Here is a 27973-nt window from a genome sequence, read left to right on the forward strand (position 1 = left end):
ATGCCATGCCGACGTGAGCGTACGCTAAAACCCATGCTCCACTTTAAGGCAGAATTTACACTCCATTGACTCTTGGCTCTGGCCTGAGTGCATTGTGCGTGTTCGAGTCCCGTTCATGATGACCTTTGCTGCATGTCTCCCCCCATCTCTCTCCCTCTTTCCTGTCAATCTTCACTTGTATCTATCAATAAAAGCCTAAAACTAATCTAAAAAAAGAAAAGAAAATAGCAGATCTAAAAGTTCACATTGTGAACTTGTAGATTGGCTATTTTCAATTGGCCGAAATATATAGGGCTGAACTGAAGTGATAACTGTATGTTTTGTAATAATAATCCAAATCGACAAAGTGTAGTAACTAAAGCTTTCTTATTGTAGTGATGTAAAAGTACAATATTTGCCTCTGAGATGTAGTGGAGTAGAAGTAAAATTATAGGGAATAAGAAATACTCAGTAAAGTATAAATAGCTTAAAATTGTACTTAACTTAAGTGCAGTACTTGAGTACATGTACTTAGTTACTGGGGGAACGTGGACACATGGACGGACATGTTAATGACTAAACAATTCATGGAATTCACCATTAGAATCAATCAATAGTCAAATGATCAGAATCAGAATTAGAATCAATCAAACTGATCTTGATTGTTTTTGTAGTAAAATAATCAGAATCCATCAACCAGATTCTGACTTTGTTACTGGAAACACTGCACATGATCACTTTTATGATGCTGTGTAGGTCAATGTGTGTATCGCTGTCACTTTTATGATGCTGTGTAGGTCAATGTGTGTATCGCTGTCACTTTTATGATGCTGTGTAGGTCAATGTGTGTATCACTGTCACAATGATGCTGTGTAGGTCAATGTGTGTATCGCTGTCACAATGATGCTGTGTAGGTCAATGTGTGTATCGCTGTCACTGTTATGATGCTGTGTAGGTCAATGTGTGTATCGCTAGGTAGTACTTTTATGATGCTGTGTAGGTCCACATACAATGTGTGTATCGCTGTCACAATTCTACTGATGCTGTGTAGGTCAATGTGTGTATCGCTGTCACACTTCTACTTAGGGAGTGGATAAAATCAGAACATGCTTCGCTGGATCTGCGGAAGGTACAGGTATGATTTAAGTTGGGTTGATTAGTTTTATGGATTTATGTGCATATGTCTCATATCTGATGTGGATAATGTGTGTGTTGTGCACACACACACACACACACACACACACACACACACACACACACACACACACACACACACACACACACACACACACACACACACACACACACACACACACACATACACACACACACACAGAGAGGAAGTTCCCCTGCTGCAGACATCAAAAGGCTCCACCAAGCCCTTCCCCAGACACAGGGAGAGATAGCACCAAAGAGGAAGAATTAACCAATTTGTCTGAGACCCACGGCTCCACTTATTCTAAAATTCCTCCTTGCCGCCGCTGAGAAAGACCACGGCACGAGATAACGACTTATCTGCAACAAAATATATCCCGGCAAAAGATAAAAGCCTGGGCGAGCGGAGCGGAGCTCAACCTCAACCTCAGGAGAGGATAGACTCTGCAGATGAAGAAATCCACAGGCTCTTGACCTGGTCCTGATTAGCGAGCAGATAATCAAATTTGGGGGGGGGGGGGGTTGGGGCGGGATATTTTTTGGCCGGCGAAGGACGGAAAGAGCCTTGGGGCAACGTCTGTCGATGGGGTTCAAAACCGGCCTGATAACAGACGGTGCACACAGCCACACACACACACACACACACACACACACACACAATGCCCACCGACGACTTAAACAAATAGATTCCCGTCATCGAATCGTCGGGTAAACTGTTAATAACGAACGAGGTCACTTACACCACTTGGACATATAGCTCTAACTTAACGTATATCACATCCCTCCCCAGCCCATGAACACACTGGAGTCCTCAGCGTATCACATCCCTCCCCAGCCCATGAACACACTGAGACCTCAACGTATCACATCCCTCCCCAGCCCATGAACACACTGGAGACCTCAACGTATCACATCCCTCCCCAGCCCATGAACACACTGGAGACCTCAACGTATCACATCCCTCCCCAGCCCATGAACACACTGGAGACCTCAACGTATCACATCCCTCCCCAGCCCGTGAACACACTGGAGACCTCAACGTATCACATCCCTCCCCAGCCCGTGAACACACTGGAGACCTCAACGTATCACATCCCTCCCCAGCCCATGAACACACTGAGACCTCAACGTATCACATCCCTCCCCAGCCCATGAACACACTGGAGACCTCAGCGTATCACATCCCTCCCCAGCCCATGAACACACTGAGACCTCAGCGTATCACATCCCTCCCTAGCCCATGAACACACTGAGACCTCAACGTATCACATCCCTCCCCAGCCCATGAACACACTGGAGACCTCAACGTATCACATCCCTCCCCAGCCCATGAACACACTGGAGACCTCAGCATATCACATCCCTCCCCAGCCCATGAACACACTGGAGACCTCAGCGTATCACATCCCTCCCCAGCCCATGAACACACTGGAGACCTCAGCGTATCACATCCCTCCCCAGCCCATGAACACACTGGAGACCTCAAGTCGCTGCTGGCTGTCCTAATGAGAAGCAGGTATGCTGCTCTTTGGGCCCTCTTGGCCCTCTAAGTGACATAATATTCTACATCCACACGCACACATGGTCCCGCTTAAATCATTTCCCAAGCACTGAGAGGGGGGGGGGGGGGGGGGGTCCATGATGTTGATGGGGAGAGGGGAGGGGGGGGGGGGGGGGGGGGTCCATGATGTTGATGGGGAGAGGGGGGGGAGGAGTTGTGTTTCCTCTGCTGAGCCCATGAAACATTTTCCTTAAAAACAATTCACCAGTTTTCGAAAAATGTGCAGTTTAAGCACAACAAACATGCCACGACGCAAATGGCACACTCTGGATTTTCTCCACTTGCACCACATTTTCTCTCTCTCTCTCTCTCTCTCTCTCTCTCTCTCTCTCATCCCCACCAGGGTGTTTCATATTGGAACAGTGTGCCACTGCTGAGAGGAGCAGGGAGGAATGTGCATGGGGATTGGGGGGCAGAGGAGGAGGGACATTTGAGACAGGACATTCCTGCAGAAATATATACAAATACATTAGACCCCTTGCACTCATTCAGGGGAATGCAGAGACAAACATTTTAAGAATGCAATCATGAAAAGCGTTCCTGGAGGCTATAGTGTATAGGCCTGTATAGTTGTTATTGTGTGTGTGTGTGTGTGTGTGTGTGTGTGTGTGTGTGTGTGTGTGTGTGTGTGTGTGTGTGTGTGTGTGTGTGTGTGTGTGTGTGTGTGTGTGTGTGTGTGTGTGTGTGTGTGTGTGTGCGTGTGTGTGCGTGCGCGCGCGCGTTTATCCGTATACCTGTTCCCGTGGTGCACTGACATAGGTGCCTTTGTGGATGATGTGAAGCTGTTCGTGATATGATGTGAATATGAACTGTGTATACGTCAGTACATACGTCCTTTTGTCTGAGTGAATGTGTATACTGGACATCTATGACTATAACAGCTGCCTGGGACAGCCAGGGAGGAAATGGCTCAGGGGCTGGTAGTGGCTGGTAGAACAGCTGGATGGGAAAACCGTGAGGTTCCCAGTTCGATCCCGGGCTCCTAGTTAGTGTCGAAGTGTCTCTGAACCCCTAATTGTTCCTGATGTGCAGATTGGTGCCTTGCAAGGTTTCCTCCGCTATCAGCGTATGAATGTGTGTGTGAATCGGTGAATGCACAATCTGTTAAGGATAAAAACGCTATATAAATGCACCATTTACCAGGTGATTAGTTGCTGTACAGAGAGGCTAAAACCATTGCTTGTCTACGGTTGTATTTTAACTCACAGTAATATTGAAGTCAGTGGGTCTCAGATCGGAATGAAGCTGTGACCAAATTTGTATTCATACGTCATAGATGATGATGTCATACAGTAGGGGCCCTATTCTCGTCAGTGCCTTACCCCTTATCTCTAAACTTCTTTGCCATTTTTATACTATTTTGAAAAACATTTTTGAATAGTTCAAATATCCGTTCTACAAGCTGACAACGTGTCCATGTAGATCGGCTAGTTGAACAATCTTACAATGTTTTTCTATATAGTAAAAAAGGGCAAAGAAGTTTAGGGAAGTTTAGGGATAAGGGTTAAGGAAAAATAGAGCCCTAAGTGACTGACGACTGGCTGGTCACATGAAGGCAGGGATCCACATTGGATGAAGAAAAAAGTGGAATGTCCGCACACGATATATCTGCTCCCCTCTTATTTATTACCTATAAATACAAAAACGTTTCGCCCCTCCGGGCTTTCTCAAGTTAAAAAAGTTATAAAAAAGAGGGGAGCAGATATATTGTGTGCGGACATTCCACTTTTTTCTTCATTCAGTTATTTTTTGGGTCCAGCACCGTATTCTGAAACTGGGATGTGCATATCGTTTTCCTGCTTTACATAGGGATCCACATTGGAGCCATGCGTTCCCATGTGGATTACCAGATACGCTCTACTTATACTACACACATGATTCCATTTATTTACTTTCTCTGTTTTTGCCCATCATGCAGATGGGTTACAATAAAGGAAATTCAAGATTGCGTTTTACATACCAGGCACACCGCTTTTGACAGCTGTCAATGCACGAGAGAGGGCGTGCGTGCGTGCGTGCGTGCGTGCGTGCGTGCGTGCGTGCGTGCGTGCGTGCGTGCGTGCGTGCGTGCGTGCGTGCGTGCGTGCGTGCGTGCGTGTTGTCGTATCAGAAAATGTGTGTCCTCCCCTCATCAGAAAGCTATGGTTTATTCTCTAAGGAATTGGACTGCACTCGGCTGAAATCTCATTTTATGCCTGTTAGAGTGTTCATTTAACTCTGAGAGAGTATCAATGGACCCTTTGGAGTGCACTTAACACTGAGGATTTGACTGTGTAGGTACACATATTCTGGGACGTTCATGTCTGGATAATTGTCCATAATTGTCTTTTCACTTTTCATTTGTCACACACTTAATTGTCCTCCTCTGTCCTTTCTCTCTCCAGTTCTCCCAGAGAACTGTTTCCCAAACACTGGGTCGGGACCCATGTTTGGGTCATAGACCCATTTTTATGGGTCAAGTAAATATCGCTTTTTGTACGTGTGTTTTTTTTACTACAATAACTAATTGTTATTATTTCAACATTTTTTCAGGAATAAAACAATATATACTTCAATATTTATTCAAGAGAATTTCATGAATACATTTGAATGAATTCCATTAATACTTGTTGCGCGTTGGGAGCTTCTAAATCAGCTATTTTCACTAGTTTGGGTCCCAACGAGAAATACATTTTCTCTTTTGGGTTTTGAGCTAAAATGTTTGGATTATTCTTACTTTTCTCATTCTTTTTTCTCTTCCTTCATATTCCTGTCCTCCTTAATGAGGTTGTGGTTGTGTGCTTGCCTGCGTTTTTGCATGCGTTTGTGTGTGTGCATGTATACTCGTATTACAATAGGGCCATATTTGTGGGGCCAAATGTCCCCACAAGTATATTAAATGTGAGAAATAGAGATAGTGAGGACAATTCCTGGTTGAGGTTATAGAGTTAATAGAGTTAATTGCGCCCCGTGGTCACGCACAGAGAGTACCAGATCGGCTATATTCTGTGTGCTACACTGGCGCACAAATAAGTGCTTTAGGGTTATAAATGACAAAGAAATTGTATAAATGGCATGTATATCATTGCCGTCGTCAAAATGTTATGTCCTCACAATTAGTAATACAATAATTATTAACACTGTCTACAAATGTGTGCTCACGTACCCACATGCACATACACACAGTAACTATATGTATTTTCTTAAGCATCCCACCCTGACTGTGGTCTCACCTGTGGAGACAGCCCATTGCCGATAGCTGGATTCATGGGGTTGGCCGGTCCTCCAAAGCTGTCTGGGTATCCTGAGAAGGTGTGTCGTCCTGAGGAAAGGCAGTAGGCTGAGCCCCCGTCTCCCTGCCCGCCCTGCCCTTGGTGCCCCGACGAGGGAGGCAGGGGCTGGGGCCGATGCACCGTACCGGGGCCTTCCGACACTGCAGGCGGAGAGACACACAAAGAAAGAACATTTCACTGACTGTCATGAAACAGCTGCAGAGTAATAGTTTAAAGCTGCACCATGGCCTGTTCTACCCTGGATTTCAACCCGGGTCTCCGCAAGTGCTGACATTTTGATCACTGCAGCTAATAGTGAGTGGTTCTGTAGGTACAGTCTACTTGCTCTGTGGAGAAATTTAATTATAGAAACAGGATCGTGTCAAAGGTTGTGTACAACGTAGACACAGGATCTAAATGTCTCAATAGAAAATAAGGGAGACCAAATACAACCAGCCCAATTGTATAAGTTACATATATTAACTGATTATTAACACTAACACTAACCATACTGACTGGACAAAATAACATTCTGTTCACACATTTATTTCATATAATAGAGATTTGAGAGAAAGGACATCCCGCACACTGTCTTCACTTATAGCAGCAGTTTTTTAAGCTGAGTTACAACGTTTCAGTCTTACGACCTTCATCAGGTATCTCTGCTGGTATAAACTGCTGCTATATAAGTGAAGACAGTGTGCGGGATCTCCTTTCTCTCATTATTCGCACTGGTTGCCTGCTTTGTGCAAAAATAATTGTAAAGACTCACCTTGTGCGATAGATGAGGGTGGGTAGGGGCTGTCAGAGAGCTGATAGGGTATACTGGACATGGCTGATGGCGGGAAGCCCCCTGGGATCAGGTGATTAAATGCCATCAGCTGATTGGCTCCTGCCTGTTTCCTCCACCGAGCACGCCTGTTGCTGAACCACACCTTAACGAGACAATTATCAGATTAGTGTTTGCTGTCTGGGTGGCTGGCGATGCTGTCTAGGCGCCTAGGCTGGTAATCCAGCCTGACAGCGTGTTGCGGGTTCGACTCCCAATCCCGTCAGCCTACTGTTAATATATCAATAAATGCAGAAAAAGCCCCCACAATATCTTTAAAAAGATGGGTCTGGCGTGACACCACAAAACAATTGCAGCATTTTAATTTCATCTTTGACGAGTCTGTAAATCTGTCCCTCAATCTGTCAAATAAAGTTTTTGGTAATCTCAAATCTTAGATAATCATAAGCTGCATTTAATTACTGTAATTAAGAAATACATTCCTTATGAGTGAGTGGGAAAACAAAGGGGTACGCATGCACGCGCGCACGCACTCATGCACACACACACACACACACACACACACACACACACACACACACACACACACACACACACACACACACACACACACACACACACACACACACACACACACAGCAATAAAGGCATACGTCTCAGTGGACATAATTAAAAAAGGTTGTCCCACCCAACATTAATAATACTGATACAAATAGTGTGTGTGTGTGTGTGTGTGTGTGTGTGTGTGTGTGTGTGCGTGCGTGCGTGCGTGCGTGCGTGCGTGCGTGCGTGCGTGCGTGCGTGCGTGTGAGAGAGAAATTGACTAAACGCAGCGTGTTCAGCGTGTGTGAGTTACATGCTGCGTCCATATGGAGCGGTCTCATGCAGGGAGACCTACACGTTCCATATGGAGCCTGTGGAGAGGGAATTTATTGAACCTTACAACCCAACAGGGAAACTCCAGATTGGACTCCAGGGAGGAGAGGACGAGAGAGGGGCCAAGAATGTGTCTCTACACCGTGCGTGCGTGCATGCGTGCGTGCGTGCGTGCGTGCGTGCGTGTGTGCGTGCGTGCGTGCGTGCGTGCGTGCATGCGTGCGTGCGTGCGTGCGTGCGTGCGTGCGTGCGTGCGACTCGTGCATGTGTGTGGAGCAAAGACAGGTCAGCAGGTGTGTGTTGTTCAAGAGAGGTGAAAGACTGTCAGTGTGTTATACTGTACCTGTAAAAAGGGGATGTGGCATGAATATGTGCGTGCGTGCGTGCGTGCGTCTGTGCTATACCTGCACCCTGGCCTCAGTGAGCTTGGCTCTCTGTGCCAGCTCCTCTCGGGTGTAGATGTCGGGGTAGTGGGTCCTCTCAAACGCTCTCTCCAGCTCATCCAGCTGCTCCGCTGTGAAGGTGGTCCGGCTGCGTCGCTGCTTCCTCTTCAGCGGCAGGTCCGGCTCCGACTCCACGTCCGAGCCCTCGTCTGAGTGGCTGGCTGCTCCCACGACACACATGGAGAGAGGCACAGAGACAGGCATGAGTTTCGTTTAGAGCAGTGGACGGTTCTCTACGTTTTCTTTTAGAAAGTCTCGAAAGCGTTCACCCATCTGACCTCAGTGAGCATTTTCAGAACATGTCACAAACATGAGTCATGAGATCAGTAGAATATTGAGTTCCTATTTATCGGTATCACAATGAAAACTAAATTATTATTATTAGTTTGTTTTTCCAAGTAGTTGGGGCCCACTTGCAATATCCTCATGGCCCACCAGTGGGCCCCGGCCCACAGGTTGACAATAATTTGATTTAGAAGAAAGGCTGCGCCTAAGCCAAAAATAAGGCCCGTGCATCACAGGAGCAGGAACAGAGCGGGACACATGCAGCATGGCAGCAAACGCGGGAAAGAGCTGCTCCAGTGTCTCTTTACAACGTCTGTATAGGTTTATCCAGGCAGGAAGCACGTTCACACTCGAAAGTGAGAGTGCTTTATGGTTTTGAGCCAAGGCAGAGACAACTTGTTTTAATCAGTGTCTGTGGAAATAAGATCCACACTGATACCAACTATCGTTTGAGCCAAAAGTAAAATCCTTCACAATATAGTCAAAACAGGCATCTAGCAGACGCTCTTATCCAGATTGACTTTACAAGTGCGAAATCAGAGTAAAAGACGTACCTGTCTATACGTATACTATAGTCAACAAAATGACAGGGAGATGGTCACCTACGTGGAGTGCAAAGAGAAACTAGGATGTAAACAGCAAAGCTGGCATCATGTCTAAACAATATGCTGTCTTAATGACATTCCTGAAATTTGTGGTCAAGCAAAACAAATCTAAATAACACAGACATGTGAACAGATAACCAAATATATAGTAATTGACATCTGTCAAAACAAAGGTGGATTCAATTAATGTAACATGCTTGCTAATATAATATTAATATATCATAATGTATATGTAATGTACATAAGTACATTTATGCTACATCATTTCTGTTGCACCAGCGATCATATCACCATATACAAACACATGTATATGCTTTCAAGCATTTATATGCGTTCACACTTTCACAAAAAGAGAGATAAAGGATTGCAAGCTAGCTAAGACAACAACCATGGGCACTTTGGTTACTTCTGTTTAAACATTAAACATTGTGAAAAAAGAATGATGTAAAATAAACTGATGGAATAGTTTCAAGCAACAGATAAAAAAAAATATCATTTCTTTTTTATTATTTTTGGGAATGTACTGGAAAGGAAAATAATTATAAAAATCTGCCCCAAAGCTCTTTCATCTTGAACCATGTGAACTTGTTTGCTCTCGATTTCTCCTTGTTTGCTTAAACCTCTTAAAGGGAGGGGCCATTTTCTTTACGCACGCACGCACGCACGCACGCACGCACGCACGCACGCACGCACGCACGCACGCACGCACGCACGCACGCACGCACGCACGCACGCACGCACACACACACACACACACACACACACACACACACACACACAAACACACACACTCACACACACACTCTCACACACACACACACACACACACACACACACACACACACACACACACACACACACACACACACACACACACACACACACACACACACACACACACACACACACACACACACCATCAGCTTGTCTTCCCACATGGTCTTGTGGGCACACAGACCTCCATTCACAGGGAATATTCCCTGCCTTAGGAATAATCCTGCTGGACACGATTCCCAAGGCGACACACAGAGACTGCTGGACTAACAATGGCCTAATTTGGATACAGGGGCCATTCTTTGTGTTTGTAAGTGTGTGTGTGTGTGTGTGTGTGTGTGTGTGTGTGTGTGTGTGTGTGTGTGTGTGTGTGTGTGTGTGTGTGTGTGTGTGTGTGTGTGTGCATACATGCACGTGCATGCACGCGTGCAATTGCTTTTGCCTGGCAGTGCGAGTGTGCGTGCGTGCATGCATGTCATGTGTATAGGCCTACTTATCATCATCATCATACTATAATCATACTATATCATACTATATCATACTATCATACTATAATTCTGACAATGTCTGAATGTCTGAATGTCTGTGTGTCACTGTGACTGCCGTAGCTCCTCACTGCCTGCACCAATCACTCCCACTTTTCACACAGGCATTGACCATAATAATATGGAGGTCTTAACGAAGCCCTTTTTCCAATTTAACAAATTATAAATTAATAATGAATTTATTAGTGAATTGAAAATGCGGAAACGCACCCAGGGCGAAGTACCCCCCGCGGCCACAAGGCCGTGCGTGCGTGCGTGCGTGCGTGCGTGCGTGCGTGCGTGCGTGCGTGCGTGCGTGCGTGCGTGCGTGCGTGCGTGCGTGCGTGCGTGCGTGCGTGCGTGCGTGCGTGCGTGCGTGCGTGCACAAGAGAGTGAGAGAATGAAAGGGAGAGAGAGTATGCCATAAGGACATGGCACAGGGGATCGGTAGGCATGCAGTTGGACTGGACCTCCAGGGGCGGGCGGCTGTATGGAGAACAGGCTGGCCTTACGGTGCCTGCTGCTAGATTCGCTGAGGAACAGTAATTGGAAGAAGTGGCAACCAACCAAATGGTGGGAAAACTACTCACATTCTTTACTTAAGTAAAAGCATCAATACTGCAATATAGAATTACAAGTCAGGAATTCAAAGTGTACTTGAAGAAAAAGTACAAAAGTATTGGCATAAAAATGTACTTAAAGTACCAAAAGTGAAAGTACCCATTATACAGAATGTCCCACTTCAAGTTTTCAAATGTATAACAATCTTTTGAAAACAGCAACTGTTTTTAAATGAACGAAATGCATAGTGGTTGGGCTGAAGTGGTTAATGTATGTTTTGTAATAATAATCAAAATCTACAAAGTAACTAGTAACTAAAGTGTTCAAATAATTGTGGAGTAAATGTGCAATATTTGTCTCTGATGTGTAGTGGAGTAGCAGTACAAATATCGAACATTGGAAACACTCCAGTAATGTAAAAGTGCAGTACTTACACCACTGCCACTTACATATCATCGCTCTTGGGTGGAAACTGTGTACAGTACGGTATGTCCACAACCATTACTTTTCAGGAAATGGAGCACCTGTGTTTCAATTGACCCAATGTAGTTATTAGAACAATTAGCCCTTGTTAATTCTTTCCATTGGTTCAATATTTATAAAGCCCACAGGCACACTCGGCCACTTTCAATCTGACAGCCTGATTTTGGGTTTGAACAGTTTCAAATGTTTTCAAAAACATCTAAAAGAAGGAAGAAATGCCAGTCTACAAGCTCACAGCGCTCCGTGCTGTGTTGCGCCCTGACCTCGTATAGATCAGCTATTTTCACTCATTCAAGACACTGTCATTTGTCAAAGTATAAATGAATTCGTTTTCAGAGTATGCTTACATAAAGCGGGACACGCACGCACGCACGCACGCACGCACGCACTCACACACACACACACACGCTAGGCATATGTGTCAAACATACACATGTGTAAATGTGCTCTCACACGCACATACACACTCGTGCACAACCACCAACACACGTTCCAAACATCCTTCAAGCTTTCAGGAGCGTGTAAATCAAACAGGAATTGGACTTAATGCTGAGTTATTTAAATAGGCTACTGCATATTAATGTGTCAGTGTCTCTCAGACACTGAATCAAATTGTAAGTGTCAATTACAGTTGTAGCAGATTTCAGATATAGTGCCCATGTTGTTGTTGTATTGCTTTAACTGTAACTGTCTTGTACATTTATTTATTCTTGATTAAATGTTTCTTTATGTCTCTGCCAGATCGATGTCTCAACATGTGGCATTCAGTTTACATATTTGAATGTAAATAAGCTCTTGGGCATTGTTGTTTTATCCTTTTGACAAATATGTACAAACATATGTTCATATACATATTTGTCAATAGCAACATCAATCAAAGTAGCCTATCTATGTCGTATTTTGGACTAGACCAGCGACGTGTTTCCATAGATTTGTTGTGCATAGTGTATAATCATCTGAGATACTCAGTATAGGTGGTTACCTATACTGAGCATGAATGCTGTATTTATTCAATACAGCTTTGCTGGAAGGATTAGTTGTTTCTGTGTGATATTTGTTTAGTCTGACATACAGTAAGTAAACTAAAACTATAGGTCGAAGTGGATTATTGTGGCAATCAGCATCCTCCATGCTCTGAGATGATTATTTTTCAATTATACTTTTTGAAGTTCTCATGCTTTATACATCAACATAATTAGTACCCTAGACCTCTTTGACACATGCAGCTGTTTATTCAGTCATTCTCAGTACTTCTATTTAGCTAACTATTTGGCTTTATTTCAGTTAAGTCTTTATTTTATCATAATTAGCCTACATATAAACTATTAAAAAATATATTTTTGTGATTAGTATACACCTACTGAATGTATTTAAATCAATTCCAGCGATTCTAGTGTATGTACATTTCATATATTGACTATAAATGTTACCATAAATTTGTAATTTACCTGAGTAGTTAAAATTTCCACTACTTTTATTTCTACTCCACTCATGGGCAAATATTGTACTTTCACTCGACTGCAATTATTTGAAAACTTTACTTACTATAGTTACTTTGTAGATATTGATTATTAATACAACACCTACAGTAACCACTTCAACCTTACACATGCCTACATTTCGGCCATTTGAAAATAGACGATCTACAATGTGTCGCAATGCAACGCATTGTGACCTTGTAGATCGGCTATTTTCAAAATATTTTTATACATTTGAAATCTTGAAACGGGACATTATGTATAATGAGACAATGAGCACTTTCACTTTTGGTACTTAAAGTACATTTTGATGCCAATACTTTTGTACTTTTACTCAAGTACCTTTTGAATGTCTGACTGTTACATGTAACCGGTATTTCTAGATTACAGTATTGACTTTTACTTAAGTAAAATGTAGTACTTCTTCCACCACTGGTTTAAGCTGTCATCAAGTGAGTCCTTCAGCTTGATTGAGTTGCAGTGACATAACAGCTCTTGACAGCTTTTGTGCTGCACTTTTCATCTCCTCCTTAGATCAGTATTAATTCTATTGTGGGTTGGCTTCTATAAGCACAGGGCTTGGTTTTATACCCACAGCTTTGAACAGCCCACTGGCTTCCTCACAAGTTCACCAGGGCCACGGTGCCCACTTTTGTGTGTGTGTTACACTAATGAATTCCCCGTAGCACAGGGGAAGGTTTGTGTGCAACACTGTATTAGTTCCCCTCTCTGAAGCAACAATAAAATACAAGAGATCCCAAATAGCTCGGGGCCCCTCATGTGAAACTGATCCTCTTCCTCCCCTGAGCGCATTCCCCTCCACAACACCAATAGCACAGGGAGGCAACTTAACATGCATTAGGAGTAAATTGGTAAAGAATAATTCAGCGATGGGGGTAGAGTTAAAATTGATAGGAAAGCAAAGAAGTGCAAACTTGAGCCCTTCTAGATGGGTGGTTCCTCGTTGATTGGTGTGGATTTTTGGCATTTCTTTAAGGGACGTGAACATCACGCACGCACGCACGCACGCACGCACGCACGCACGCACGCACGCACGCACGCACGCACGCACGCACGCACGCACGCACGCACGCACACACACACACACACACACACACACACACACACACACACACACACACACACACACACACACACACACACACACACACACACACACACACACACACACACACACACACACACACACACACACACACACACACACAAATCGCCACAGAGAGAAGAAATAAACTGAAAATGGCCGGCAGTCACAGATTCCAAAATGAATCAAGATGGGAAACTGTTCCCTACACACGCCTCAACCTCCCAAGAAAGTTATACCTGCATCTCTAACTCCTTTAACAGCTTGGAGACAGTGTCAAACCACACCACTTTACAGCCGTCAAAACATCTTATAGGACCATGGGGGACGAGGGAGTGTTTTTTAAGGTGGCTGGGCAGGAATTCAGGGTGTGGAACAGTGGTAGGGGGGTGTTGGTGTTGTATTATCTGAGACAGGAAGGCTGAAAACAAGAGAGTGGGCCTTTTGCAATCCCCCCACCCCAGTTCCTAGTAGAGGGCTGTCCGGAATGCTTTCGCCCCCGACTTTAGCAGCATGCACGTTCCACAGCATTTCACAGGGATTTGGACCCTGGGAAGGCTGAGGCGGTCGGCGGACAAAATCCTTAATCACTTTGGAATTACCTATCGGGTTATGACTGCCACGGGGATCCAACAAGTGTTCAAAAGAAGCGACAGTGTGGCACCTTAGAGGGCTCTGAAGTCTACACCGCGAGATCCTGCACGTTAATTTAACTCTGAGAGTAAAATTAAACACTTGGGATTTAGAGGTTCTCGCTTTGATATCGTCATACGGTAGATCGCAGGGAAAAGGGAACAGTGTCATATTTCCCACATATGCAACGCAGATAAAGTCATGTTGCAGGTTTAATAGGCTACTTAAGCACTTTCAACCTATAAAATTATGGAGAATCTGTTAAATCGTAACATTTGCGCGCGTCCTTGTCAGCACGCTGCCAGTCCTTAAACAAGCATCTACTTTACACACCTTTCTCTTCCCTCTTCTTTCGCTCCTTCTCACCCTTTCACCCAAACAACTCCTCACAGCTTCTCTTTGTCTCCTCCTCTCAATCCCTCTCACTCTCCATCTTTCTCTCTTTCCATCCATAGCTCTCTCTCTCTCTCTCTCTCTCTCTCTCTCTCTCTCTCTCTCTCTCTCTCTCTCTCTCTCTCTCTCTCTCTCTCTCTCTCCCTTCTCTTTCCTTCCCCCCTTTGTTGCTGTGAAGAGCCGAGGTCTCTTTGCAGGCGATTTGCACGCTCCATCTGTGGAATCCGTCATGGCTCCCTCGGAACCTTCACAGCAGAGGGCTGTCACCTGCCCCGCGGGGAGCACACGGGGGGGGGAGGCTATGGGTGAGGGTGTGTGCGTGCACGCTTGTGTGTGTGTGTGTGTGTGTGTGTGTGTGTGTGTGTGTGTGTGTGTGTGTGTGTGTGTGTGTGTGTGTGTGGGGAGGGGGGGCACAAAGGGGCTCTGCGAAGGGGGACGATGTGGGGGAGGGGGCTATGGGGAAGGCACAGCCGAAGGGGGGGCTCTCGCCTCTCCCTGATTCTCTGAAGGACTCTGCAGCCCCCTGGGGGGGGGGGGGGGGGGGGGGGCAGAAGGGGGCTGTTGCTGACTTAAACGTCCCCTTGGGGATCGGCCTTCTGTGTGTCTGTGTTGATTTTGTTGCTGCTGCTGCTGCTGTACTATTACATTTATGTGTGTGTGTGTGTGTGTGTGTGTGTGTGTGTGTGTGTGTGTGTGTGTGTGTGTGTGTGTGTGTGTGTGTGTGTGTGTGTGTGTGTGTGTGTGTGTGTGCGTGCGTGTCCGTGTGTGTGTGCACGCGCACGCATGTGCATGTGTGTTTCTGCGTCCGTGTGTCCGTGTGTGTGCACAGAATAGTGCATGGGAGGTGACAGAATAGGCTCATTGAGGGACACATATGTTGGAGACGCAGGGTGGGGTGGGGTGGTGCAGGGATGAGGACCCAACTCGTCCTACCACCCATTGCTCCCTGCCGACCAGGAGTTCACAGACCCATGAACACGCACAGACACGTGCACACTAAACACACATACACATACATTCACAAACACACATTCACAGACACACATGGCGGGGTATGGCAATAATACACCTTGTGAAACGGTTCATCTAGCATGTAGACCCTAAGCACCTGCACCATGCCATCAATGCACTGAAAGGTATAAAATCACATTTAATCAGAGCCTCAGTAGCCATCTACTGACCTACCAAGATCTACTGACCTACAAGATCTACTGACCTACCAATATCTACTGACCTACCAACATCTACTGACCTACCAACATCTACTGACCTACAAGATCTACTGACCTATACCAACATACTGACCTACCAACATCTACTGACCTACCAACATCTACTGACCTACGAACATCTACTGACCTATACCAACATACTGACCTACCAACATCTACTGACCTACCAACATCTACTGACCTATACCAAGATCTACTGACCTACAAGATCTACTGACCTATATACCAACATACTGACCTACCAACATCTACTGACCTACAATATCTACTGACCTATACCAACATACTGACCTACCAACATCTACTGACCTACGAACATCTACTGACCTACCAATATCTACTGACCTACCAACATCTACTGACCTACCAACATCTACTGACCTACCAACATCTACTGACCTACCAACATCTACTGACCTACCAACATCTACTGACCTACGTACATCTACTGACCTACGAACATCTACTGACCTACGAACATCTACTGACCTACCAAGATCTACTGACCTACCAACATCTACTGACCTACCAACATCTACTGACCTACCAACATCTACTGACCTACCAAGATCTACTGACCTACCAAGATCTACTGACCTACCAACATCTACTGACCTACGTACATCTACTGACCTACCAACATCTACTGACCTACCAACATCTACTGACCTACCAACATCTACTGACCTACCAACATCTACTGACCTACCAACATCTACTGACCTACCAAGATCTACTGACCTACCAAGATCTACTGACCTACGTACATCTACTGACCTACCAATATCTACTGACCTACCAACATCTACTGACTTACCAACATCTACTGACCTACCATCTACTGACCTACCAAGATCTCAGTACGCTGCATTCTTTTTTTCACACTGTGTAGATAATGCAATGTCCTGTTAATGCATGTGACTCTGCGCAGCCATGCATGCACACACACACACGTGAGCACACACCGAGACACAGTTAGGCTACATTACTTTTCATAAGAAAGAAAGAAAGAAAGAAAGAAAGAAAGAAAGAAAGAAAGAAAGAAAGAGAACCAATATGCTTATCACGACTCTTGCAAGTTACCTGCAGTCCTGCACCACTAAGTGAGAAGGAGTGAGGAGGAAGAAAGAGAGAGAGAGAGAGAGAGAGAGAGAGAGAGAGAGAGAGAGAGAGAGAGAGAGAGAGAGAGAGAGAGAGAGAGAGGATGAGGATAGGTGGAAAGGGGTGAAGCCCCTCCCTGCTCCACGGGTCCTTTACAGCTCTGTAAACCTGTGGTTTGAGAGTGCCTCGTGCCCCATAGCCGCCTCGCTATCCCCGCGATCTGATCGCATCGATTTGGCACCACTGACCATGCCTCGGTCAATTAAATTATCCACTCTATCCCTCCTATCTCCTCCTGTCTGTATATACAAGTTATATCTTAAATTATCCACTCTATCCCTCCTATCTCCTCCTGTCTGTATATACAAGTTATATCTTAAAATGCTGTATTTAGAAACGCTCATAAACACTTCGATTCACTTCCCCGTCTCATGCTGTGTGCTTTCGCTTCACCTCGACTTCTAGTGGGAGGAGGTACTGTACATGGCATTGGCTTTTGTCAATTTACCAAAAATATGAGAGAATGTGAACCTTGAGAAGTTAAAAGAAATGATCTGAGCAGGGAAGGCCTGGAAAAAATAGAATGTAGGAGAAACTGTCTACAAACCACAAAGAGAGAGAGAGTCAGGGAGGGAGAGAGGTGGTTAAAAGTGGCTAAGAAAGTGGGAAAAGAACAACATTATAGTTGGAGAGAGAGGGAGAGAGGGTGGGAGAGGAAAAGAGGGAGAGAGGGAAAGAAGGAGCGGGGAGAGAGGGAGAGAGGGTATAAACTCAGGGAAAAGAAAACGGGTTAATTTAACCAAACTGAGGCCCTGCAGGCACACAGTGCACTGGACCTCCAGCCAAAACAACCTTTCCCATGCAGAGCCAAGAAAGACCCAAAATGGCTCCCGCCATGCAATGCCATCCCACGGAGGAGAAAAACTAGGATTGAGAGGAGGAGGAGGAGGAGGAGAAGAATAGGGGACTTAGCTGACATAGCCAGTTGGAAAGACTATACGGCCTTAGACAGGGGACAAAAAGACTTAAATATGTCCACTGTGCGTTGCGCGTGCACGTTGTGGTTGAGTGTTGGCTTTCAGACAGTAAAACCATGTGTTAATTTAATACCTTTCTTACACTCTCGAAATTAAATGAACACTCATCATTAATTGCGTAGGGTTGGAGAGGTTGACTGACCATATGTGTGTGCTAGAAGGTCACCCTGCATGGTAAACTCTTTGGTTAACCCCCCCACCCCCCCCCTCCACCTCCCCCTAAAAAAGAGAAGGAGAAAAAAGAAAACACTAAACAAAAGGCAGAGGAGACAAGCGCAGCAGTTATTTGGGCGGGCCGACCGTCCTGCTTCTATTCAGGAGCCTGGGGTCTAAGTGACTGGCCGACTGCATTAAACAGTACATAGAAGTCAAGGCAGGCAGATGCTGGGCTGGATAATGGGTTAACTGACAGCTTATGGACCCATCTGTGGCTCTTTCTGGCGCGTTAAAAGAGAGATGTGTGCATGTGTGCGCGTGCGTGCGTGTGTGTGTACTGGTATTAATATACAGTACTTGTGAGGACCAAGTATAGAATTTGAGACATTGTGAGGACAGCTTTCCTGGTACTCACAAGAGAAATGCATGTTTCACGGTTAAAATAAGATTTGGGAAGTTAGGAAATCCTTTCCCTTCAATACGGAAAGGATTCAGGTTTGGATTAGGGTTAGGATTAGGCATTTAGAGGTTAGGTTTAGGGAATAGAGTTAAGCCTGAATGATAATACAGAAAAGTGTCAATCTACAAACTCACAACACGTTGTAGATCTGCTGTTTTACAGCATGTAACTATAGCATTTATAAATTGCTGTCCTAAATAGTGCATGTGTGGGAGGTTCACTTGACTTGCTTAGGAGGGTGTGTGTGTGTGTGTGTGTGTGTGTGTGTGTGTGTGTGTGTGTGTGTGTGTGTGTGTGTGTGTGTGTGTGTGTGTGTGTGTGTGTGTGTGTGTGTGTGTGTGTGTGTGTGTGTGTGTGACGCGTGCAACGCGTGCGTGCGTGCGTGCGTGCGTGCGTGCGTGCGTGCGTGCGTGCGTGCGTGCGTGCGTGCGTGCGTGCATGTGTGTGCACGCTCGAGTTTGTGTGCATGCTTGCCAGCTTGTGTGGGGCCATGAAGATGATGCACTTAGATATAGATGAAAGAGTAACACATGCACAGGCTTCATTCAGGGGTACAGCAGCAGAAAATGACAGGCCCAGTAATCACCTGCCAAACAGCCTCACGCCGCACGCGCACAGGGCAGCCGAGGGGAGGCAGGAAATGTCTACCTGTCATTTGCAGCTAAACATGTTCCTAACCCCCGTTTCCTGTGCGGTGCAGGCAGAGGGTGACCCTGTACTGCCCTGTGACCCCGCCCTGCCTGTCTGCCACAGACAGAGATAGACACTGACCACAGGGGACATGAACACACCAGCAGCACTTCATTCAGGTCCTCATAATGCAATGACAAATTAGGATTTTTCTGTCTAACCCCTGGGGCTACGTTGTGCGTGTGAGCGTGTGCGTGTGTGTGTGTGTGTGTGTGTGTGTGTGTGTGTGTGTGTGTGTGTGTGTGTGTGTGTGTGTGTGTGTGTGTGTGTGTGTGTGTGTGTGTGTGCGTGTGCGTGTGTGTCTGCTTTAGTCTTGTTTCTGCAGATATAATAATAGCCATTTGTCGTTCTTGCTGAGACATACGCTACAGTTGTTGACAATCATGTCATGTTAATAAGGATTTGTTGACTTTACCAGCTGGTGAAGTCAATCATCAACTCCAGATCTGTATGGCAATCGTACAGTTTATAAAAATGATTAAGTGCATTAATAAGATATCTTGTCTATAGCCCAAATAAATAGCCCAACAAAAAGTGGATATAATTATTCCAATATGGTTATGTTGATCATTGTTGGACACATACTAAGTGCAGAAGTAAGAAAGGGAAAAATGAAAAAAATGTAGTGAGAATCTGTATATTATTCAATCTATCTATTTCTATAAAGTTATCCAAAGTTATCATGTTGCCACCGCATTATTATTGGCAAAGACTATAAGATTAGCAATTGAATTTATATGAATATAGCTTTTCCCTATGGCATTTGTGATTGTCAAAAGCTGCATTCAATACCTTGAGAGCAAGGCAGACTGTTTCTGCTGTCCTGTTCAGTAGAGGCTATGCAATGTTTTCTAAGCCTGCCATGGACCTTGTTAAAATTAGATTAAATTGTCTATTGTATACAATATGAAGTTATCGCATTCAGTCTGACATACCTTTGTCTTACAAAGTTGTACACAAAAGAAGCCACTCTCTTTTCTTGCTTCATATTCCTATACAGAAAGATAGTGAGTGTTGTGAATGAGGCAAGGGGGGAAGCCACTTTACTGTAGTTGGCAAAGAATTTGAATTAAGTTGTATGTGCATTTTTGTTTGCCTGTAGCTGTCCCTAAAAATGAAATAAAATTTTATTTTAAAAAAAATGAAAAATGGTGAGTGTTGTTTTAACCATAATGCGGCTGCCTATTGTGGGGTGAACATTTGGCAAAGAAAAAGTAGATCTACAAACTCACAGTACAGTATATTGCATTGCAGGAATTGTGAGCTTGTACATTATTGTTCACTATTTTGGCAGAAGAGATTGGTCTAGAGGGCAAAAAGTAGCAAACCAAGTATAAAGCCTAGTAAAAAGTCAAAGTAAAAAACTATAGGTTTTAAGTGTAATGCTGACAGTGACCAGGATTGTGCTCATCATCCCAGAGAGTATGCACTCGGAAAACGAATGGACCAAATTGCCATCCTTAAAATGGACCTGTATTCTTAAAGGACCACAATGGAAATGAGCTCTCAAGCTTTTTTTGTGTTTTAACTTTTTGACAGAAGTATATACAAATATACATATGCATTCTTGTCAACATGAAACATGAATCAATCAATCACATGCACCCTTATCTGGTATTTAAGGTTCACAGTATTGTCACAGCATCATGACATAGTTTGTCATATCATTTGTTGTTTATACCCAACCGACAATGCATGTGGAGGAATTGCAGCTTGTTCCACAGCTGTATTTGATGTCTCTGTGTCTCTGTGGATGAGAGCATCGACCACAGCAAAATCTTGTGTTGGTTTAACTCGCTATACCTTCTCGGATTGAAATGCCTGAAATATGAACGTAATAGCAATTTAGCCCTCAAGTAAACACCCATCCTAGTGTGACAGAGGCCTCCGAACTCGTTAGTTAACAAAATGCTGATTGAGTGTCGTCGGGCTCCATTAGTCAGTTGATTGACAGCTGTCTGTATCTCTTTAGTAGTTTAGCTGTGCTGTGTTCAGTGGCCTCTGGCTGGCCTCAGACAACTCTGACACTTCGCGTAACCCATGCAAATACACATGCATACGCACAACACACACGCACACAGACACACACGCACACAGACACACACACACACACACACACACACACACACACACACACACACACACACACTCTGCGCATGCACACATGCACATGCGCACACGCACGCACACACACACACACACACACACACACACACACACACACACACACACACACACACACACACACACACACACACACACACACACACACACACACACACACACACACACACACACACACACACACACACTGCACACACACACACACACACACACACACACACTGCACACACACACACACACACACACACACACACACACACACACCCAGACCCCTCCTCCTCAGCCGTTCTCCGTATAGTAGTGCATACTTGCAGCAGATAAAGAGGGGCCTTATTCTAAGCCGAGCCATTCTACTTGACCTTCGACGAGCCTTTTCACTCTTTCACTCCCTTCAGACCGTCTTTGGGGTGCGCTTGCTCTCGGCTCAATGTGACTAGTCCATCATGGGTGAAGGTTGGGGTGCTGGAGAGGTTTTGAAGGGGGAATACCCAAGCCCCCGCACGCACACACACACACACACACACACACACACACACACACACACACACACACACACACACACACACACACACACACACACACACACACACACACACACACACACACACACACACACACACACACACACACACACACACACACACACACACACACACACAAGCCCCCTCCCTCACCAAGAAAACGGCCTCACTTCAAAGTCGCTGTGCATTCATTAATTGCCCTTTGAATTGATATCAGAGGGTCACAATAGGAAAGGGAAGGAAAGAGAGGCTTTAATGAAGCATAGAGCGCCCATTCATTTGCAGATAACTATTTTTGATAGTCATGCAAGGACTTATTAATAACATAATAAAATAAAATAAAAACTCACGAGAGGGAGAGGGGGGTGTATATGAGAAATGGAGGGTGGTGGGGGCACAGAGAGCCCCAGGGTAAGAGAGTGATTTGGTGCTCGCCTCTTGCACCCCAATGCCCCCTTTGCCCTCATGTGCAGCGACACTTTGAGTGACACATTGTTCCTACAAACAGGCAAACAGAAGGACAGAGGCCTCTTCAACAGATACTTGACTCAGGCCAGTATAATAGCCATCATCATGCAGCTATTAAGATCCATCTGACTGCATTGCATTGAAATGAGTGGTGATGATGTCACTATAGGTTGATCACGTTTTATCTACTTGCATACATATTGTGATGAATATTTTGTCTAGACAAAGTGACAGTTCAACTCTTGAGAGTGTAAAAGTGGATGTTTGCGTCTCTAAATATCACTCAACATTGGAATCAATATATCAATTAATAACAAGTCCAAAGTCAAAACAAACAAAACAAAATAAAAATGTAGAATACCTCAACAAACAGCCACTGCCAATTAAAGATAACATTTATTCCTAATCTGTTCATGTTCACTGTTCTCTCCTTCTTCTAAGTGTCTTTTTCAAACTTTCCTTCTTCCCCATCCTGCCCTGTCCTCCCTCCCTCCCTCCCTCTCGCCTGGCACCCATCCAGTGTGTGCCCACATTTGCAGTGCAGTGTCCCTTCGCCCCAAGACGCTGAGGAGCCCCGAGTTTCTCATTCACTGCACATTATTTACACAAACAAAGTCCTGCTTCGTCTCATTGACAAAGCTAGCTAAATCTTTATGGCGCTTTCATGTATTGTCTGCTCACGGTTCCCTTTTGTCCCCCGGCCATTGGCCTGGGCCTTGGATACAATGAGCCCGGGAGAATGGAGGCAGATTGGAGGAATGCGCCTCAATAAACCTAATTATGACATGATGACTGCGCTCACCATGGTAAGGGTTTTTCAAAGATCCTGGGCTTATTCAATTAGCCCTTTCCAGGATCCCCTTTCACCAAATAAAGTTATCCCATTGACTGTTTGCATTGCAGAGTGGAATATATGTGTGTGTGTGTGTGTGTGTGTGTGTGTGTGTGTGTGTGTGTGTGTGTGTGTGTGTGTGTGTGTGTGTGTGTGTGTGTGTGTGTGTGTGTGTGTGTGTGTGTGTGTGTGTGTGTGTGTGCGTGCGTATGTGTGTGTGTGTGTGTGTGTGTGTGTGTGTGTGTGTGTGTGTGTGTGTGTGTGTGTGTGTGTGTGTGTGTGTGTGTGTGTGTGTGTGTGTGTGTGTGGCACGCTGTGCACGGACAGCCTAAATGGAAACGTGTTGGCCTTCAACAAGGCTTCTCTGTATCATCTGGCTAATTTCACTTAACGAAGCAGTCTCAGTAAAGATACACAGTGAAAATATGACTGTAGAGAGGGGGCGGGCCAACGGCTCTGCTCTATAAATCGTTAACTTTGCCTCCAGGGTTAATTAGTCTGATGTTTGGACTTTTAGGAAGCATGGAGGCAGGCCTGGGGGACCAACTTCCAAATGCCAGTAACGAGAACGAACGTTCCTTCTAATATTTACAAATTAATGTTGTAACGGTTCCACTGGTGGGAATGTTTGTATGTGCATGGAGATATAGTAAACTCTTCTTGCGGGTTCTAAAATAAAATCAAAATTTAGCCTAGTTTCAAAATTACACTAAAATTAGATTTTTATAATTCACGTATTTGCGGCATAGCCTATACCTATTACCGACTCATTCCTCGCTTGGGCTAGCCTATTTCCGACAGTCCCAGATTGTTTGAACTAGGCTAGATACTGAGCTGCCTTTTATCAAAGGCAACATTTGATTTAAAAAGACTAAAGGCAGAGAAAGTTCTCCGCCCTCGAACAGTAATGCTTTTCTATTTAATTCAGTTGTTTGGCTGAAAGAAAGGGCCCCTTGCAGGTTTAAGACAAACAATTTGAATTGTAAACAAACACTTTAAATAGTGACATTAAGGAATGTTATCCTTTGTGTGACATTTTACATAGGGCTGCAAAAATAACGATATTGATTTCCTTAATACAGAGATATCCAACAAAATATTCTTTAGGCCCAGGCCAGTGCATGGATCTCAAACTTTTCCAAAGACATCCATCTGAAAATATTTTGTAACAGAGATCATGGTTGTTAAATGTTTTAAAAATCTTCCACATTTTTCACATTTATTTCAAGATTCATATTTTTGAGCTATACACAGCTTTCCGGGTTTGTGTGCACAAACATTGGCTTGTGATTGGCTGATCATCCCATATAGCGATAATTTGATTGGCTGAGCAAAGTACATATTGAACAGAAACGTGAGGGCAGAAAAGTGAAGACAAAAGTAATTGGCCGGAATTACATTTGTGATGTATGCTGTATGTTGATACGAGCACCCCTCACTTCACAGGTATGATTTTTGCCTATATGCAGGTTTAAGTTTTGTTTTTAGTTAAACAAACATTAAAAATGCCATTGACAATGGACAGAGTTTAATGTTTGTTTAGTCGCTAACACAAACATTAAATGCATGCCATTAACAATAAAGAGAGTTTGTTTTGTCTGTGTTTGTTTTACATCACCATTACATCACCTAATCATAGCAACATGAGTTAGACTTTAATATATTAGCGCCCCTCACTTCACACGGGTGTGATTTTTCTTTTTTATATATTAAGATCTATACAAGCTCACAAAGAATCTCATGTAGTTGCTTGTTTAAGTTTGAAACTATAGTTTCCATGCTATATTAACCTGGGTCCCCGGACATAGAAGGAAGGCTATAAAAATGCACAGGTATCTCACACAGGCAGAAAGTAAAGTAAAGACAGCTTTCTGTTTTTTTGTTTTGTTTTTTTCCCTGATCTGGAGGATGAGCTCCAGAGAGAGAGAGAGAGAGAGAGAGAGAGAGAGAGAGAGAGAGAGAGGGGTAGAGGGCGGTCTCGCTCTCGAGATGAAAGTGGGATGAAATAAAAGAGTCGATTTAATCTGCTTGAAGAGATTTGGAGCGGGTGAGTGTTTTTGGAGCAGTGCGCATGACGCAGTGGCGAGGTTCCATTGTGAAGCGCCGCTCGGGGCCATCGAGCCGCTCGCTCTCGGGGGAGAACATTGGTCCCCTTTCACCAGAGCACTCTTTAATACAGTTCCTCCGTCATTAAATGTGACATAGTACAATATCCACATCGCTTAGAAGACATTATTAATGTTCAAGAGGGCACACGGGGTCTCATCAAAGAATCAATAGGCTATACGTTGAACGATGACGGGATTTTGAAATATAGCTATATAGGGCCTATTTTTAGATTCGTTCGTTATTCAATCAAAACCTTATCAGAGTTAGTTGTTAATTATTATTGTACGCGTACGATCTTAATTATAGGCTATAAATGGAATTATTAAAATTATGGCAATATTGTGTTTTAAATCCGAATTAAGAAGCTGATTGAACTGATGTTTAATTTGCATGATTAGCCTATTAGCCTGCCTATACAACTCAATCATTAAAACACATTAAAAAGAAAGATGTAGCCTATCGGCTAATTACCCACAAACAACAAACTTTGAAAATAAAAAAGGTGATCGTGATCTTATTTTTGACGGTATCTCACCAAATAGCATCGTGTGTGTGTGTGTGTGTGTGTGTGTGTGTGTGTGTGTGTGTGTGTGTGTGTGTGTGTGTGTGTGTGTGTGTGTGTGTGTGTGTGTGTGTGTGTGTGTGTGTGGGGCGCGTGCGTGGTGGTGGTGGGAAGGGGTCATACATGCCTGCGTGCGTCAGTCGATTTCAAAGACTTCCAAATGTCATGTGAATAGCAGCCGGCTCCCCTAGCTGACCCGCAAAGAAACATTTTGTAGGTGAAAACGGCCAATGTTTCTCTAGTTGAACGCGCTCTGTAAAACTTTGCTGAGGCCGCAGCGAGGCAATTGGCGCTCCCTGAATAATTCATCCTTCATTGCTGCCTCATAATGTCTTTTCTCGGGCTTTTGTCTAGAGGAGCTCTCCTCACTCCGTTTTTTTCTTCTTCTTTTTTTCCCCTTTTTTCGGACTGAATTATAAACAGGTTGCCTTCTTTTATGGCGACCAAGCTGCCTGGGAGCTGGCCCTTTGTCCGTGCGTAACCGAAGCGTGAGCCTCTATAGACTCTCGGCCCTTTGTCTCCCAAGTTCATCCTCAAGTGTCCAATTGTTTGTCTTTGTGAGGGATGGGACTCTTATACAAATGTTTGATCAACTCATTTGGGGTCGTTTTGTCTTGTCAAACTGTCCGGCCTCCAATTCGTTTTACTGTCCTTCTGGAGACTGTACAAAACGAAAGAAAGTGATTTTCGCTGCTAAAATTGTTGGGGGGAAAATACCTCACGTCAGAGCTATTTTATTGAGGTTTTTTTTGCCATAACTCTATATGTATTTTTTATGTATTTTTTGCACACATTCCATTTGGACGCACAACTGATCCATAACATTTATTTTTGGACAGTAGCCTATAGGCATATATAACATGCCAATAGCTAAATTGCTGGGAATAGCCGAAAGGCTATTGATATAGCCACACAATTCTCAAAATGAATTAAACAAATGCACATGATCATCCGTTTGACCTTTTTATCCTTTGACCTTTGTTTTAAATTTAAAATAATTATGTATTGATGTAGAGTGTAGACAGTATAGATATGGTCTATTCCTTAAAAAAACGATAATACAAAAAAGAGTTTGCACTTACAGGCCTATACTCTCTTTCTCCTAGCTCCTTTCTTTCTAACACGCAGAGCGCGCGCGCACATAAAACACACACACACACACGCACGCACGCACGAACACACACACACACACACACACACACACACACACACACACACACACACACACACACACACACACACACACACACACACACACGAGCACGAGCGCGCGGGCGCATTCTTCACTTCCCGCAAAAAAACATCACCTGCTGTTTGATTTACGGTAAGGACTCATGGGAAAAGCATTAGCAGGAGAGATATGGTCGATAAAGAATTCCAAACAAACGAGCGCACTTTATGGGCGCGCCGACAAAGGCGCACACACTGACTCTCCCTCTCGCTTCATCCGCATCCAACAACTTTACAACCGCTACAACTGCTCGCAAAACACATGCAGGTACGACAAAATAGGCTACAACCATGCAATCTCTCACCGTCACCTCAAAACTCCACAATCACGCACGTTCGTCTCCGACCGTGCAGATGCGCAGGCGGGACGCAAGCAACAGGTTGGATATAGGCAAACGTTTATACAATCCAAAGAACCAAACAAACAAACAAACACTCAGCTATTTTCGACACTAATGCATAATTATTTATAATATAGCCTACTCCGTAGCATGACGTTGCCGCTTGGCAAGAGATGGTGGCGAAATGTTTTTTTTCTCGGCAAGCGACGCCGTC

The 27973-nt window shown here is 44.4% G+C and overlaps 1 protein-coding gene across 1 annotated transcript in view; it reads right to left on the minus strand.

The window, feature by feature from the left end:
- Positions 1-27973, minus strand: part of LOC306932451 (paired box protein Pax-3-B-like) — a gene marked incomplete at its 3' end in the record, with an annotated part of 34709 nt that overhangs the window by 4247 nt on the left and 2489 nt on the right. Inside the window, exons 5-7 of the mRNA XM_079514275.1 lie at positions 8017-8216; positions 6719-6881; positions 5908-6107 (exon numbers count right to left, since the gene is read on the minus strand). Coding sequence (XP_079370401.1) covers positions 5908-6107; positions 6719-6881; positions 8017-8216 — 563 coding nt within the window. The remainder of the gene's footprint in view (positions 1-5907; positions 6108-6718; positions 6882-8016; positions 8217-27973) is intronic.

This window comes from Electrona antarctica (assembly GCF_951216825.1).
Source record: "Electrona antarctica genome assembly, chromosome: 11".
Taxonomy (NCBI): Eukaryota; Metazoa; Chordata; class Actinopteri; order Myctophiformes; family Myctophidae; genus Electrona; species Electrona antarctica.